Source organism: Oenanthe melanoleuca, chromosome 10 (genome assembly GCF_029582105.1).
Source record: "Oenanthe melanoleuca isolate GR-GAL-2019-014 chromosome 10, OMel1.0, whole genome shotgun sequence".
Taxonomy (NCBI): domain Eukaryota; kingdom Metazoa; phylum Chordata; class Aves; order Passeriformes; family Muscicapidae; genus Oenanthe; species Oenanthe melanoleuca.
In genome coordinates, this window is record NC_079344.1 from 4340615 (window position 1) to 4357685 (window position 17071).

Genomic DNA, 17071 nt, shown 5'->3' on the forward strand with positions numbered 1-17071 from the left:
TAATGTCAGCAAAATAGAAGATAGGAAATATACTGGTGATCTGCTGGTGCTTCAAGTGTCTTTCAAAGGTGATCATAGGAGCTACAGAAACATCAGTGTGACTTCTGTGCCAGGAAAATTACATGAACTGCTGTAAAAAGTAAAATCAATAGACACACAGATAAAGCTGATCCTCTGTATAAACATCAAATGGATTCTGTTAAGGGAGGTTATGCCTCACAAATCTACTGGCGTCCTTTAAAGACATAAAAAAGCACACTGATATTATTTTCCTGCTTGAATGTGGGATCAGTGTAACCTTAGATTGCAAGACAGACTCTTGGGACCCTTACCCCCAAGGCAGTCTGGACTGAACTATTTCTTCTCTTCACCTGGATTCAAGCAGAGCAGGAATTCACATGATGTATATAACCTAACCATTTTTATAGTAATCTTCACTCCTATAGAAATAGCAAAGTAGAGAATAATGCACATAGCTCCCACAGTTTAAATCCCATGGGTAACAATATATAGTGTACTGAATTTTTAATAGCACATTATTCAGAGTATCACATAAATTGTTGTTACTGATGTAATAAAACCTAAACCAACACAGCTGGAGAGACCAAGGTTGTAAATACACCATATATTTTTTGTATTGTAATAATATGGGCCAAATTATTTTAAAGTCTGCTGATTTTAGTTGAATTAGACTAACTCTGAATGTGTACCTCTAATTCAGATCCCTGGTGAAATGCCTTTGCTTAATTTATATCTCAATTTTCATACAGAAATGCTGCATGGTACATAAGGAGCATTCTCTGTTTTATGGATTGGTTCTCCTGCCAGGGAAGTCAAAGAGAAAGTTCAGGTGAGGAAGATCTGAACACACTTAATTCAGCATTCTAAGTGTTTTAGTACATAAACCCTCTATTTCTGCTGTTCTTGTATCTTTTGATCGTCCCTCTGTCTCTGCTGTAGCCCCTGTGAAAAAGTGCTCAAGGTGAGAAATATTTGTAATGTGCAGCTCAGTTTTATCTACCTTGGAGGAGGGGCAGGGCACACAAGGGGACCCCTTGAGAATTTGTTCTTTCTTCTCTGTGATCTCGATGTCCAGGTAAAACATGTCTGTCTGTATAATGAATATGAGATCAAGCCCTCACCAAATATGTGTGCCTCAAGCTTTTTGCTCGTAATCTTTAGGCCTGACATAAATATGTCTGCTGTTGCTGACACTGATTTCAGGGAGAACTAAACTGGACTTTCTCTAGAGCAGGATGCAGGGCTTTGCTTTGTTCTTGACTGGCTGGGCACACCATTAGGCCTCAGTGCATAACTGATGCATACACACACGATGACACACACATATATGTTATGCATAGTTGTATAACTGATAGTAAATTTCAAAGCTTGCATGGTAACACAGGCCCTGCCTGAGAGTTTCTGAGCCAGTTTAATCTCTCAAACAGCCGTGTTGGCACAGAGGGGCACAGATAACATTCCAGTGCAGAGGGCCCCATGACAGGGCTGTCAGTGCTGGCACCACATGGAAGTGTCAGGGCAATGCTGGACAGATGCTTACGTGCACCACTGTTATCAGCTGCACTGGGCTGTGCTGCCTCCTCAGCTCTAGGAGGAGCTTATCTGTAGATTATGGTATGGGCAAGTCTCACTTCCTGAATGCATTCAGAGAAAGACTGTTTCAGTATAAGAAGAATTTTGCTTTTAAGGCATAGATCAATTTAGTACAGACAAATGCTTTGTTTTAGCCAATTCCCTACTCTTTTTTCCTCCCTATTTCCTTTTCTCAAGTGCTTTGCTATTAAAGATAAAAGGCATCTTGCTAAATATATTAATGCAGCATGAAGAAAACCTCAAAGTATATCCAGTGGACTTTGCAGGATCTAAAGCCTGTGTTTTCTTAACCTGAATGGGATACGTTACCAAAACCTTTCATCATTCTACAGGGCACAGGTTCCCTATAGCAGCCCTGAGACTTATTAAGGCTACTTGTAGGGCTGTGAAAAGGAGGAGATTTGAGCCTACCTAGCTGATAAAAGGAATGTAACATGAAAGCCAAAGATAATGACAGATTTGACTCTACTGACACACAAAAGCAAAGTTGTGTATTTGGCAAATAAATGGAGCTAACTAGGACAGTTTATTCATGGTTCTAAAACCTGATTCCCACTGGGAAAGTGACAGTGTTTCCTGTATCTGACTCACCAACCCACCTACTTTCACCTGTCTCCCACTCTACTTGGCCCTCCAAAGAAGCCATCCAGCCACAGTCTGATCCTCTGTTGCAGAAGAAGATTCTGTAAGACATTCTGCTCCCAGTGCTTTCACTCCTCTCTCCCACAAGAAGAGATTTTTTTGTTTTCCTCCACGTTCCACTCATCTCTCATCCTTTAGTAGGTGAGTTGTCAGTCTGCCTGGTTTTCATTCTTTTAATTCCCTTTCATTCAGAATTATTCACATTTGATTGCTTAAATCCTCTGTCCTTCCAGATACAAGTTTTGCTTCTGGGATTCCTTTTACATGTTAAATATTTAGAACATAGATTATATATTTATCTCAGGCCCTGTATAAGAATATTAGATTGCCAGGCCAAATTCCTTTGAAACTCCACAATCAAGAACTTTTAATTAAAAAAAGGTGTTCTGAGGTTCATAGCTGCCACTTTATAGGGTATACTTGGGAGCAGACCCAGCAGCAATCTTTTGTTACTTCTGCATGGTATCTATGTTCATTAAGGTAATGAAGCTATTAATTGAATATGTAAGTTCAGGTAATTAAATATAAGACTTATTTCTTTAGTTTAAAGGGTAATAATAAAAAATTTAAACTTGCAAACTAGATCACACATTTAGTGATGATGAATGTGAGCTGGAAAGTGCAATATTCCAATATGAATTAGTTAATTGCATCCATTCATTAGGTGATACACATTAGCAGAAGGTCAATCCATTTGAGGCTCAATGTGTTTTACAAATAATAAATTTCAACAGGTAAATTGAAGAGAAATTCAAAACAGAAAGTTTTTTATACGTTAAAATTCAGAATAAAATCCCTACACCCAAGAGCACGTTCCCTGTAAGTTCCCAGTGACCAGCACATGCTCTTTGCAGCACTGCCAAGGTCACTCTGGCCACTGAGGGACAGGGGACATTTCAGCTGCTGCCTTAAACTAAAATGTTAATTTTTGAAAATGACCCAGTTATAAAGTGAGTCAAACATTGAGCTTTTTCAAGCGTTTTCTTCTCTATCACTCTCACTGAATTATTTGAAGCTTGCTTAAATCCTTACATTTGCATTTCAGTTTTGGACTAAATTTACCATAAATTTACCAAAAATTTAGCAACAACTGGTAAATTTACCAACTGTTTCTGAATCCCTGTTGCTTGTTCAAATTATTCTGCCCTTTAGACCTCTGCCTTTTGCAAATTTTATAAATTTATCAACTGTTAATTTGCCAGTGTTTAACAGTTCTACTGGGTATAAAATGGCCAATATGACAGGTAAGAAAGCTGATCTGTTTGACTCATTTTACTAAAAATTATCAATTTGACTCATTTTTAGTAAAAAAAAAGTGTTAAATCAAGTTTTCATTAGACATTTGTGAATATTCAGTAATAAAATGGTTGCTCTTGATATCAGCATATTTTTCTGGTGTTAAAGGTAATGTGGAAATAAGGAAAGTAAAAGTAGATTTTATTCTGTTGGTTTATAACTTAAGATATATCCAGACTCAAACAATTATTAATAAATGTTTTTGATATTAAAACAACTGATTCACTGAGATACATGAAAAATTCTAAAATAATGTTTTAGAGGATCCTCACATTATTGTGGGTGTTGCTTCACAGATCATATTGCTTAGGTGTATAACAATACCTTTTGACTTTCTATGTATAATATAGCTTTGTCTGGAGCAAGCACTGCTCTCATCCTGCACACAGCTCAAGGGCCATAATTCTTAAAGAGACTTCAACCAGTGAGTCTTTTGCAATGGTCAGGCATAGAGACATTTAGAGAATTGATTCAATTAACCTAGAGGAAAAAAGTGCTATAATGTGTGATTTATGTTTGCAGATAAATTAAAATACAAGTATCTTCTGAAGAGCATTTTCTGCCCTCATGGTCAGTAATGAAAATAGCAGGCAATTAAAATAGAACACCTGAGGTTGAAGCTTTAATGTATATATCAGAAAATGAAGTTCAGGTTTCCTAAGTGGAAGTCTGAGCTGAAAAATAACTTAGGGGAAATTTTTATTCAATCTTTACTTTTCTTCCAAAAGCAATTTATAAAGCACACAAGAAATAGGAAGAGACATTTACTGAAGCAGGAGGCAAAGGGTACAGAGGAGTGGGATCTCTTAATCAATACTGAATTTGTATGAGGAACCAGGAATATCCTTGCTAAGTAGTAGTGGAACAGTTGAGAGAAAAAGTTATATATAAAAGAACTTATGGGTCATATTGAAATAATTCGGGGTAGATTTTGCAGTTGATCTTGAGAGGAATCATTGGAAGTGTCTGATAGAGTGATGTGACTCAGTTCCTTCCTGTGTGTGACAGTGCTTTCTGGAGCTCACTCAGGAGCATAAGAAATGTTCACAGATTAGAAATAGTGAGAATGAAGAGCTCTTGCTTGGAGTGTTGTTGGAGTTGCTGCATCTACTGCCCATTTCAGTGGTGTATCCATATGTGTTCTGGCACAGCTAATCTGCCCAAAAGACGTTTTGAGGTACAAAGAGTTTCACCTCATCCTCTAGTTCTATGACTTCATTTAGACAGCAGGTACACAGTAACATAGAGCAGAAAAAAAAACCCTCTGAGAAACTCAGGAATGCCTTAATTACATCTGTATTGTCTTCAACATTGCAACTTTTTCTTTTGAACCTTGTCTAGCTACCATAGGTCCTGTTCCCATCAGATCGTGTTTGTATAAGCCAGGTCTATATCCTTATCTATAAATAATACCAGCTGCAGGGGGTGGGTGGAGAAATTGAGGCTTCAAAATGTAACAAAGGTATATCTTCAAATACATTCAGATCACTCCAAATATAGAAAACAAAACCCTGAAGGAATGATTTTGATGTTGGCTGTATACTAGCTTAAAATCTAACACTGAAGCAGGAAACAAAGTCACTTGGTTGTTCTTCATTTTATTGACAACCATTTCATCAGAAAGTGTGAAGACTCTGTCATTGCAGTCTGAAACAGAACATATTTATTTCCTGATTTGCTGTCTAAGTAAAAGCTTAATTAAAACCCATTCATGTGAGAGAAAACAAGCCAGTTAAACTTCATTGACAGTTGGTTTAGTTTTGCAAGTTTACAAAAAAACAAGCAAAGACCACAAAAACCCTACCAGAAACTACAGCATTGCAATTAGTGGTTTTCTGTTGCATAGAGGTGCTTAGGGACCATTGAATTGAACCCCAAGTATTGTTTCTGTTCTTTATTTTCTTTTTTTGGATTCACTTTTTCTTTCACAAATGAATTCATTTCCTTCCCTATTAATTTTTTTTACTGAGTTATTGTTCTGGTGTCCAAGGCAATCTCTTCCACAGTAAATTACATATTAAATATTAAACATTCGCTTGCATGGTTTGATGCCATGACTTGACTTGCTGTCATGAAGTAGCCAGTGGGGTGCTGGAGCCTGGAAGCAGCTCCCCAGGCTGGGTCCATCAGCATCCCCAAAATCTCTAAGACTTCATTCCTCACTCTGCTTGGCAGAGCTGCTCTTGTCCTTGGTGAGAGCCCACCTTGGCCTTGGCACCAAGGCTGAGGCATCAGTGTCTTCCCTGGTGGGAGAGAACTCCAGTCAGTCCCTCGCTGTCTGGAAGATCAAGGACACGCGTGCTGTGTCTTCTGGGGAGCCCTCTGAGCGTGGCTGCTCACCAGGAGCCTGTAGAAGGTAAGTGCAGTCCCCTTCTCCATCTAGGAATGCCAACAAGCCCTTGGTCCAAAGGTCTCCCAGGGCTTTTCCAAATTGAATTGCTTTTAGATGTAAGAAGAGTGTGGTTTGTACAGCAAGAAGTTATGAAGGTCACTTAAGCAAGTCCAGATTATGTGGGTTTGAGCTGCATCTTCACACACACTGGAATCTCTTCTCACCAAAATCTCCTGAATTTTATTGATCTAATAATGAAACTGTCATACAGTTTCCTCATTCCTGAAACTTGTTTAAATGCGTTCTTTTTTCAAAGGAGCACATCCCCACTCTGATTTATTTTAAAATGGCTTTTAGTAGGTGTCATGCTTGTGATGAAGTGTTAGGTCTGTGTTGCCAGTGTGCCATTAAAAATTGAATTTCTGACGTTTAAATGTCTCACTCATCCCAAGTGTCACAGTTTGACAGCTCTGCATGTCACATTACAGCAGAATATTATGAATCCATTTCCTCTGTCAGGTCAAAAAAAAAAAAAAAAAAAAAAAAAGACTGAAAATGAGAGAAAGCAAAATCTGCAGTCTTCTTCATTAGTGAGACGGAAATTTACAGAAATTTACATGTTAACCCTGAAATGACTTAACTGGCACTCTGTACCTTGTGCTGCTGCCTGTCTGTGCCCAAGCAATCTTTGTCCCATGCTCCTGTACAAACACTAAGAGAATGCTGGGACAATATTTTCAATTGTCTGAGAACTTGTCAAAGATGGAGTGAGGAATATAAAGGGCATCAACAAACAAATACTGTAATAAAATCAAAACATGGTCAGATCCCATTGTTGACTATGTCAATGAGAAGGTCATGTGGTGTATTTCTTGTTGCTTTGTTTTGCCAACTTTAAACAGCTGCAGCTTTGGTGTCCTTTCTTTGTTCATCTATCTGGTATGTGATAACTTAAAAACATGATATCTGATCAGGTTCAAAACATTGGGAGTGTTTGCATCAGTGAGCAGAACTTCACTGATTTTACCTAAACTAATGAAAAAGGCCTGGGCTTTCTATGTTTTCTGCCGAAGGTTTGACCAGGGAGCGTGTAGGACTGACAATAAGTTTCTGATGTCTGTCAGCTCGTGTTTCTGGCTCCGTTTGGCCGCTGCCTTCCCAGTAACCTGCTGTACAGTATTGCCCAGCTCTTCTCTTGCACGACGTCGCCTCTCGCTAAGAGGGCCCCCCAGAAATCAGATGGCTGTCGCTCGAACAAGTTTTTCTGCCCTTTAAGCCTCTTCCTTTTGCAGAGAGCTTTCGGGAAAAGCGGGCGCGGACCCTGCCCCGGCCCAAAGGCGCTGCCGCCCGGACCGTGAGCTGAGGGGCTGCCGCCCGAGCCGTGAGGCGCTGCCGCCCGATCCCTGAGGCGCTGCCGCCCGGATCGCGAGGTGAGGCGCTGCCGCCCGGATCGCGAGGTGAGGCGCTGCAGCCCGAGCCGTGAGGCGCTGCAGCCCGAGCCGTGAGGTGAGGCGAGGCGCTGCCGCCCGGCCCGTGAGGAGCGGCTCCCCGCGCTGCGGCGGCGGGCGCGGCCGGCAGGGGGCAGCAGGCGGCCGGCGATGGCGCTGAGGCGGCGGCAGGTGGGGCCCTCGCGGGGCCGCTCGGCTCCGGGACGCGGCGGGGCGGCAGCGCCGAGGGCCGGGGCGCGGCCGCTCCGGCGGCGCCGCCGCCACGGGAAAAGAGGGTCGGCCTGGGGAGCGGAGGTCGCGCTGTGAGCACGGCTGGCGGGGAGCTCCCGGGAACTGCCCGGGAGCGGGAGCGGGGCTGGGCGGGCGAGCGGCCGCCAGGTGAGGCGCGGAGCCCCCGGCCGGCAGGAGGGCAGCCCGGGACTGCAGCGGGCGGCGGGGGCCGGACGGGGAGGGGACACATACACGGGCACGGACACGCTGCCCCTCAGGCTGCGCCCTGTCCGTGCCTCCTCCTCCCCCGGGCCGGGTCCCATGAGGGGTCGCCCGCCCTGCCCCATCCGCTCCGCGCCCGAGCGCAGCCGCCCAGGGTACCGTGCCCCGGTCAGCCCGGCCCGACAGGGCTTCCCTAGCGCAGCCCGGGCTCTCCCCTCACCCCGCTACCCCCGCCGCGGCCGGGACTCCCCAGCCTATGTCGAGCCGGGGCTGGCCGGACTCCCCGCGAGATGCCGGGACCGGTCCCGGAGCTGAAGGGGGAACACGACGGTGCCGGTGCCCCCGCTTCCCGGTGCCGCTCCCCGGTGCCGCTGCGCGGGCGGCGGGCAGAGAGCGCTGCGGGCGCTCCGTGCTCTCCCGGCGTGCCGGGAATGCCCGGGACGGGACGGGACGGGGCGCGGGGCCGGGGGCCCGGGGAGGCTGCGCCGCAGTGAGCGGGGCTGTGCCGCTCTCGCCCTAGGTAGGATGGACCTGCCCCCCTGCCTCTGCCCCCATGTCCAATAAGAAGAGACCCGGCTTGACACCTGCCTATATACAGAGGAGGAGAGCAACATCTTCAGCGCTGGGCTTTGGAGGGGGGGACCAACCCAAAACACAACACAGCATCAGGGCAGAGCGGGGGGATCGGTGGTGTTATAAACCCCCCCCAAGACTATGACTTCCAGTAAAATTGAGATGCCAGGGGAGGTGAAGGCAGATCCTGCAGCACTGATGGCATCTCTGCATCTGCTGCCTTCTCCCACTCTCAACCTTGAAATCAAATACACCAAGGTAAGTTGTGTTCGTTTGTTCTAGCAAAGAAATTCATGGTTTTCTCCCCAAAGGAGGGATTTTGCTTAAAATCGGTTTCATTCTGCCCTACCCAACCTGAGTGTAGAGATTAAAAAAAACAACTGCTAAAAGACTGCTTTGAATCTGTAATAAAAGAAAAAGATTTTTAGCCCTGTAATCATCTGAAAAACCACAGGATAGCAGAAAGCAAATTGGATCTGATGGGACTGGCTTTACCACTTCTCTTTAAATGTACTGTTTTCTACTGTTTGGGTTTATTTTCAGTGCAAAATCAGTAGTTCTCGGGTATGTTTTGGTTGCTTTTGATGTACTTCATAGGACATAACTATATATACCTGTGTATCTCAATCAGAAAATAAAAACATTTTCTTTCTTGAATTACCCTGTGTGCCCAAGGGACTCTTTTACGTTTCCTGGAGGACTCTTAATACTACCAGGTTGTTACAGCGCTGGAACAGGTCTCTACGAACTTCCGTGATTCTTGAATACACCCTTGAACAATATTGCAAGAGGGCATGTTTTTCCTACAAACCTTTAAGAGTGATTTTCATAAAGAGAGGGTTAAGAACAAACCCACTGGGTCAATGTAGAAAAAAATCTGCTGAGTTTCTGTGGTCTTACGAGACAAAATTGGTTTTGTTGATTAAAATGGGCTTTGGAACAGTCATTTGTTTGTAAATGAGTTTTGCATTTTAAAATTCGTTTATATATTTTTAATCTTTGCATACTCAGTATCTTTAAAGAATGTTTTAATTTCTGTTGTAGAGGTTTCAGATCTATTGTATAAACAGATTACAATGTGTCAGACTTTGTTTCTAATTACCAAGTAACTTAATAGGAAAATAAGCACATCAGCACTGGAAAAAGGTGATAACATTTTTATCTACTGGAAATACAACTTCAGGAGCTTTAATGCTGATAGGAGACTCATTTTGGCCGATGTAGTGTAATTTTTTTCCTCCATATCATCACTTTAAAAGCTTTTCATCTTTTCTCTTTTTTTAGTGGATGCCAAAACTAATTTGTCTTCTAATTTGTTACAGCGATTCCTTGTTCTAGAAGAATGTTTCAGAGGAAAGTTCAACTATTTTAAATTTCATTACATTTTAATGCAATCTGCAGTATGCAAATCTAAAAATGCAGATAGTTTCTTGCTCACAATATCTTTTTAAGTAGTTAAATAAGTAAGGAATGAAGTTATTGGTTGCTGTGTAGTGCTACACCTAGGGAGCAATCATACTGTGCAAAGAGTATTTGGCATGAATTTTGTTCATTGCTGGTTTTAGTGTGAACTGTGCTTCAGGAGGGTTTGGTGGGAAATACTTGAGAATAGTATCACAGCCAGTTTGCATCATAAATGTACTTGCATTTCTCTGTTCTAAAACTGGAGAATTGTTTCTAAAAATCTTTGAAAAATACAGCAGTCGTCAGCAGTCATAGGTTTCTTTCTGTGAGAATGTACAGTGACCTTTAATAAATCAATACACGCCATCACCTCAGATCTTTTACACATTTTATACTAGTGGAACAATTAAAATAAAGTTATTTAATTTCAATATTAAGCCAAAAACAACAGCAACGTGTTTCTTCTAAGCTTGGGTTTGAGATATCAGGTGACTCCTGGTTGCTTTTGAGAAAATTTTGGTTTAGGACAGGTATCAAATGTTTCACTTGGCATATCCTCTGTCTCTGTTTTTCTGTCTGTCTTGCTCTTTCCTCCTTTTTCTCTTTCTCTGCAGGAAATTCAAGTGATTTATAGATAATTGGAGTCTTCAGCTTGGAGTTTTGTCTTGGGCAGGACTTTTATCTAGGATCCACTTTCCCACCTATTACAAAGAAAAACAATCAAAAATGAAATAATGGATTGTAACCTGATTCTTTCTTTTGGGGGAGTGGTCACTTCATGTCTTAAATGACAAACAACTTCCATAAACAATAAATAACATTGGACTAAAGCACTTGGGCAAGGAAAAAAAAAACAAAACAACAATCCCAGACCTTGTAAAATCAGACATCTGTAAGCATTCCTAGCAGGCTCTCTCCTTGTTAACTGAATTTTAAATATACAGCCAGGACACAGAATTCTTGAAGTCTTTATTACAGGTGTCTATGAATGTAGAAACTTAACCATTTGGGAGTTAATTCTTCATGAAAAAATAGAAGTATCTATGAACATTTAAACTTAGTGAAAAAATTTAAAATATTTTTTGCCAATTAAATTCTATTTCTGTAATTCTAAAGTTGGTAAATAGACAGGCTCTTTAGGGGAGTACAGTTAAAATTCCAGGATTCCCTAAGTGAATTTTGTTAAAGATTTGTAATATGTACCAGGAAAAAGAAAATTATTCATTAATCTTTTAATAACTGCATTACCCTTGGGGCTGCTATGAAAGCCCCTTCCAACTACATAGATGAAATAAATATCACCTGTGTAATTCTCATTTATTCGATTACTTAGCAGAATTGTTAAAACTCGTGAAATATTATTCTGGTAAGTTTATTGAAATAAGCAGAAAACTGTATGTGAAATCATTCCAGTCTGTACACCTGACAGAGCACCCAGAGGCAATGTACGTTCGGGTAGGTCAGAAAAAATAGGATTTAGTGATGAAAATTACTCGATGCCATGGTTTTATGTAAGATGTGCAGCAGTAGCTATTGGGACTTTGGTATTAGAAGTCAGCCCATGCTGCTTTAGAAGAACAGTCATTAGAAATTTTTTTCCCAGTTTTTCATACCTTAGCAGGGTCTATGAAAAATCAAGTGCTGTAGATGTGCGTAATAAGAACTGGTGAGCAGGATGTGAACCAGACATGCAGGTGAGTGTTCAGGCACACAGGGTTAAGTTTTGTGTGCCTGGCAAGTACTAGAAATGCTACATTCAGGATTATCTCTCTTTTCACTATGATGACTCTTAACTCTTTACTTTTTAACATTATCATTTGGGGAGCGATTGCATCTGCAGAGCAGAGCATCTTGGAGTATTGCATGCAATTAGGTTGTTCCACAGCCCTGTGGCACAGCAAGCCCCCTCAGGCTTGTCAGGAGCACACTGGTAGTGATGTGCTCCATATGTAAGGGGGCACGAAGGTAGGAAGGGGATCCTGCCTCTCCCTGGGAATAAGTCACGCTTCTACAAAAGGCAACTTTGTGTCAGAAACTCTCCCCGAATGTTGGGCTGTTCCAGAAATATCAGCTGTGTGAGAGAAGCAGTAGTATGATGTCTGCTAAGGACATGTATCAGCATGTTTAGCACCGGCAGCACAGCCCCTGACAGCTTCTGAGGGTAGTCAGAGGGTTTGCACTGTTACACTGATGCCCGTCTCTTCTAAGCTTTTGTGAAACTCCATTTTCCTTCCGGAGACTGTCTCCCAAGTATCTGACAGTAGATATGGAATCAGCCCTATGGATTGAGCCCTTTGCAGTGTTTCCCTCTTCCTGTCTCCATTTGAGAAGCTGAAGGCATTTCTGCAGGATTTGGCTGTCCTTCCTTTGTTATGGCATAATCACACCTGCTTTACAAAATATTTTCTTTGTGGTTTTAACAAGTCAGGTTGACTCTTTTAAGGACAGCCTGGTACGGAATGAGGAACCCAGGGCTCTGTCCTGTTGCAGCTCTGTTACTGCGTCAGGTAGCTGAGTGAATAAGCGTTCTCTCTTGCATCATGTCGAGCAAACTAATCGATGTTTTGAGTTTTGTTTCTTGCTTGCCAACTGATTTAAGTCTGAGCAAGAGCTGAACAATTTTAGCATAAGGAAAAGCTGAGGAATTGTGGTTTTGAGAGCTTTTTAGGAAGAGGTGCCCTAAAGGGATGAAGTTATGCAGTGGCAGTGAGGAGGTATATGAAACGTTTCTCTATTAACAGCCTGTGATTTAGCTGACAACCATATCTTCTTTGTCCTGTGTAAGAGGATTTGCCTCTACCCTTACACCACAGGCTAAAATCTGTCCAGTTTCTACACACAGGCCAGGTAAACTATCCAGCACTGCAACAGAAAGCTGTATACAGGAATTTGTTTGAAGTGTAGGCAAACTGCTTCTGGGTAGACAAAAGCTAACAAATACATCTTAAATTGTTATATGATAAGCATCAGGATTTGAAGTATTTTATTGATAGGTTTCGGTATATTCATTCCCATTACATTTCCTTGGCATTACCCTTTCCATTAAAATTTCCAGTACGTGTTTTCCAGATAAAATTCTAGGCTAACATTATGACAGGAGGCAGGAAATCTATTTTATTTAGATTAATATGCAGAATCTTTGTTGTTTTTTGATCAGAAAATAAGCTTTGGCAAAACTCAGGTAAGTGAGGAATACATGCACTTTCCCATCTTTCTCTGAATGAGCTACTTTAGTGTTTTTGAAGTCAGATCCACTGCGCGATGCCTGAAAAAAACAGCTTGGCTTTTAGGTCACCTAGGTGAGCACAGCTCTTTTACAAAAGATGGGGCTCAGAAAATTAGAGATGCTTGCATGAAGAGTAGACAAATAGAACAGCTACTTTACTCCTTTGTGGAACACTTCAGCATCTGATGCTGGCACTAGGGATGCTGCTCTGTATCATCACATATGATGTTTCAGTGTGCATGCTCTATGCAGATTTACTGTTGTTTAAATCTGAGTTTGAATTCTCTCCCAGTGTTTTCATACTTTGTGTTCAGTATTACAATCCATCAACTCAGTGATCAGAAAATATTTATGTACTTCCTTCCAATTAGTAGCCTCAATGTGGGATTGGTCTTTCCTCTCAAACCTTTACGGTCTTCTTCACAAACCAAATTTACTCAGGTTTTGCATGAGGGGACAAGAAACAAGCAAAGCTTTGCATGTATCCAATCCCTGCCTTTCCTTATTCCAGTACAGCCACAAGTTATGAGCCTTAAAAACACAGAAAGCACAGGGCTGAACTGGCCTCAACTAGGGAACTGCGGCAGAGTGCTGTGTTACTGAGGGGTAACTATGGCAGCAGTGACCTCTTACTGTGCTGAATCTGCAGGGAGAGGCTGGATATTTAGGGGAAATGCACACTGGTTTAATGCATCAAGCAGTACAATAATATATTGCTGGCTCTGTCCAGTTGGTAGGGTCGGATGATGCACTGAAAGACTTTCTCATTGCTTTTCTCATTGCAAAAAATGTTTAACACTTCAAGTATTGAAATGCAAAAGATCCATGCATTTATTTTCATACCAAAACCAGAAGGCCAGTAATAATCAAAGCACTTGCTTGAGTTGAAAGGCAGACAAATTCACACCACTGCTCTGAAGCAGAGCAGAAACTTCAATATGGATTCCTAGAATATGGATTCTGATGGGTGATAGGTCCAAATTTTGCCAACTTTGACTGTCTTTGGGAAGAATTTCATGCTATCTGCTGTTGGATAATTCACTTCTAAGTATTTATGAGGTCTCAGACCATTAGCTTGATAGCCCAGTAGGCAGGACACTAATGAAGGAAAAGTAGGATTCAGGTCTTTGCTTCAAGAACAGTCATGATGGTGGACTTTGGATAGAGCAAGGAATAATGCACACCCTCTCACAATCTTTCATTCTGACCAAAAAAAAAAAAAAAAAAAGTCACTCATTAATTTTCTGTTTCATTTTATCCTTCAGAAACATTTCCCACAGAAGTTGACCAATTCTGGTGCATTTCCATATTACATTTCTCTCTTGTAGATCTGCATTTTCTGATAATTCCCACTGCCCAAAAATTCTTGATGCAGCTTGTCCATCTCCCTGTCCATGCAAAATTGTTCCCTGCAGATCTTAATAGGCTCTGCCAGTTTGAAGTTATTCACTGCCATAAACTGCCTAGGAGGACCACACCATGGAACCACGGGATCCAGTTGTCCTCCTTTCTGTACAATGCACATGACCAGTTCCCTTCAGTGGGCAGTTCATGGACATTGCAAATCAGTGGGCACAGATCAGCATCCAGAAGTTGTCTGAACCTTTCCTTCCAAGAGGCTTGGCTCTTGGAAATACAAAGGCTTTGTATTTCCTGCCTTTGGCAAATTTCCTCACTCAAATTTCCTCACAAATTTCCAACTCAAATCTCCCTTGAGTTGCCCAAATGTCATTTAACTTCAACCCCAGTAATATTTTCTACAATACTCTGATTAGCCTGAACATTTTTATCTATAAACTCTGTACCTTAGTATTAATGATCTGCAAAGGCAGGTGAGCCAAGATATCGATTGCCAGTCACAGTAATGAAGGGGCACCTTGCTATTAACCTCTTTTCAGGGAGAATTATCCGTTTATTTCCAGTCTTTTTATCTTATCTCTTAACCACTTTTTAATCCATGGCAGGACTTTATCTTTCACCATATGGTTACTAACTTTCCTTAATTGCCTCTTGCTAAGGACTATATCATCAAAAGCCTTTTTAAAGTCTAAATAAATTGTATCCACTGATTCATCTTGGCTCCTCATTTGAGTAACTATCTTCCAAGAAATCTCACACATTTACAGAGATAAATGACAAAAGATTAGTTCAGTGGTCCATATCATAAATTCTTTCTCAGGTCTTGCATAAAGTCATATTTCCTCTTTTACAGTTTCACAGCTATCTTTGTAAGGCTGAACTGTAACATTTCTCTATGTATTTTTTGAAAGTTCTTTAATTCTCCCCAGTTCTAAAAATACCTCACAGCTTTTTATCTATATGGGGCTTTTTTAGGAGTAGAACTCATTCCCTGAAACAAGTAACCAATATATTGTATGACAGACAAAAATGTAATTAAACAAAGACAAGATCATAAGGAAGCTATGTAAATGTAATATAGGCACAGAAGTGTAGAGGTTTAAAAAAATCTTCAGAAAACTGCAATTCTATGCAGTTCTCTAGTGAGGAATCCTCAAACAAGGGGCAAGATATCATACTTAAAGCACAGTAAGTGCATGAATAGCTGTGTGAAGATTTATTACCAAGTATTATGCAGAGAACGATGAAGTCTAAACATTGATTGCCATCCAAGGGCTCAATCATTCCTTACTGTTGTGTTTAGCAAATGAATTCCTGTTCAAACTGCATATTCCTGTCTGGTTTTCTCCAAAACACAAGTTCCCTATTTCAGAATTTGTCCAAAACCATCTTTCTATTCATCGGTCTTTTCTTGTAAATAGCAATTTACCTTTTGACATGAATGCGACACATCAATGCTGAGTCACACGGTGAACTAAGGTTTAGGACCACTTCATTACTAAAAGTGTGATATGTGGAGCCACATCAAAGTGTTGCTGCAATAGCATTGCTGCAATAGCTTCCCAAATGACAAAAGAAAAAAAGAACCTAATCCTTGATCACTTGGGGTCATTGCCTTTAATAGAGAGCCTAATGAACTATATTGGTCACTTGAAACATAATGTATTACAGCTTTGTTGGACTGAAGTGGGAAAATACTGCAGAGAACCATCCACATCACATTCTGTGACCCAAGTGAAAATGTTTAAGGTTATCTCAATTGGCCTCAGCTGGAGGCTAAAACATGGGTGCCACACTGACCACTAGAGTACACAGACCTTAATCTGTGAGGGATTTGTAGGTAATGAAGCATTTGAATTGAACTCAGAATCTAAGAGTATGCAGTGGTACAGCTGTGAGGGGCCTACAGCAGCTGGTGTGGTTACAGAAAGGTTATGTTTGCTAATTTCCATGTGGATTTATAGTATGCCCTAATTTAAAATGAGTGAGTTACAAAAAAATCCATTTGGGAAGTGGATAAAAAATACCGTAAGCTTGCATAGTAAAACAGTTCCCTTTACTGAACTTGGAAAGAGGATGCCAGGGGGACACTGTCCTCTTACCATGCTCTGGTCCTGTGGCAATGATTACACTAAATCCTTTGGGTTTTACTCAGAAAAAATCAGAAAGTGCCTTTCCAGACAGAAATTGCAAACACATGTATTTACACGGGTAAGGTCTTATCTCTTAAAGTGAGACTGATTTCTTTGCAAAGCAGAGCTTTTTACCATTTGGGGTAAATACAGGTATTTTCAGACCGTCTTATAAAGGCTGATCTTATCCTCTTGTGAACAGGTCAGCAAGCCTTAAATTTGGCCCCAAGTGACTAGAGTTGGTTAGAATGTCAGGGGTACATTTCATCTGAAATAGATCTTTCCATTTGGAAGATTCTTCCAAGTCTGTTCTGTGGCATTGTTTTCTAATGCTTCAGTGGGAAAAACACCACTTAATGCATCAGCATCATCATCCTTCTCCTCATCACACCCAACATCACTCTGGTACACTCTCAGTGGCTTTTATGCAATTCCTGATGCCTTTTGAAAACTGGAAGAGCTGATGCAGTAGACTTCAGGTTGCATTAGCATTCAGGATTTCTTTTTATTTCAGGAATTTATTTCCACTCCTTGCAGCACAAACGGAAGTGAAGCACTGAGCCTGCCCTGGACACAGCCTTAAATGATTTTTGGTTTACTGCTGGTGTTAGAT

General features: G+C 41.3%; 1 protein-coding gene across 1 annotated transcript in view; it reads left to right on the plus strand.

Moving 5' to 3' along the window:
• The first annotated feature begins 8470 nt into the window (after nucleotides 1-8470).
• The window catches only part of ALDH1A2 (aldehyde dehydrogenase 1 family member A2), a 51665-nt gene continuing 43064 nt past the window's right edge, over nucleotides 8471-17071 (plus strand). Inside the window, exon 1 of the mRNA XM_056499739.1 lies at nucleotides 8471-8595. Coding sequence (XP_056355714.1) covers nucleotides 8479-8595 — 117 coding nt within the window. The 5' untranslated portion in view covers nucleotides 8471-8478. The remainder of the gene's footprint in view (nucleotides 8596-17071) is intronic.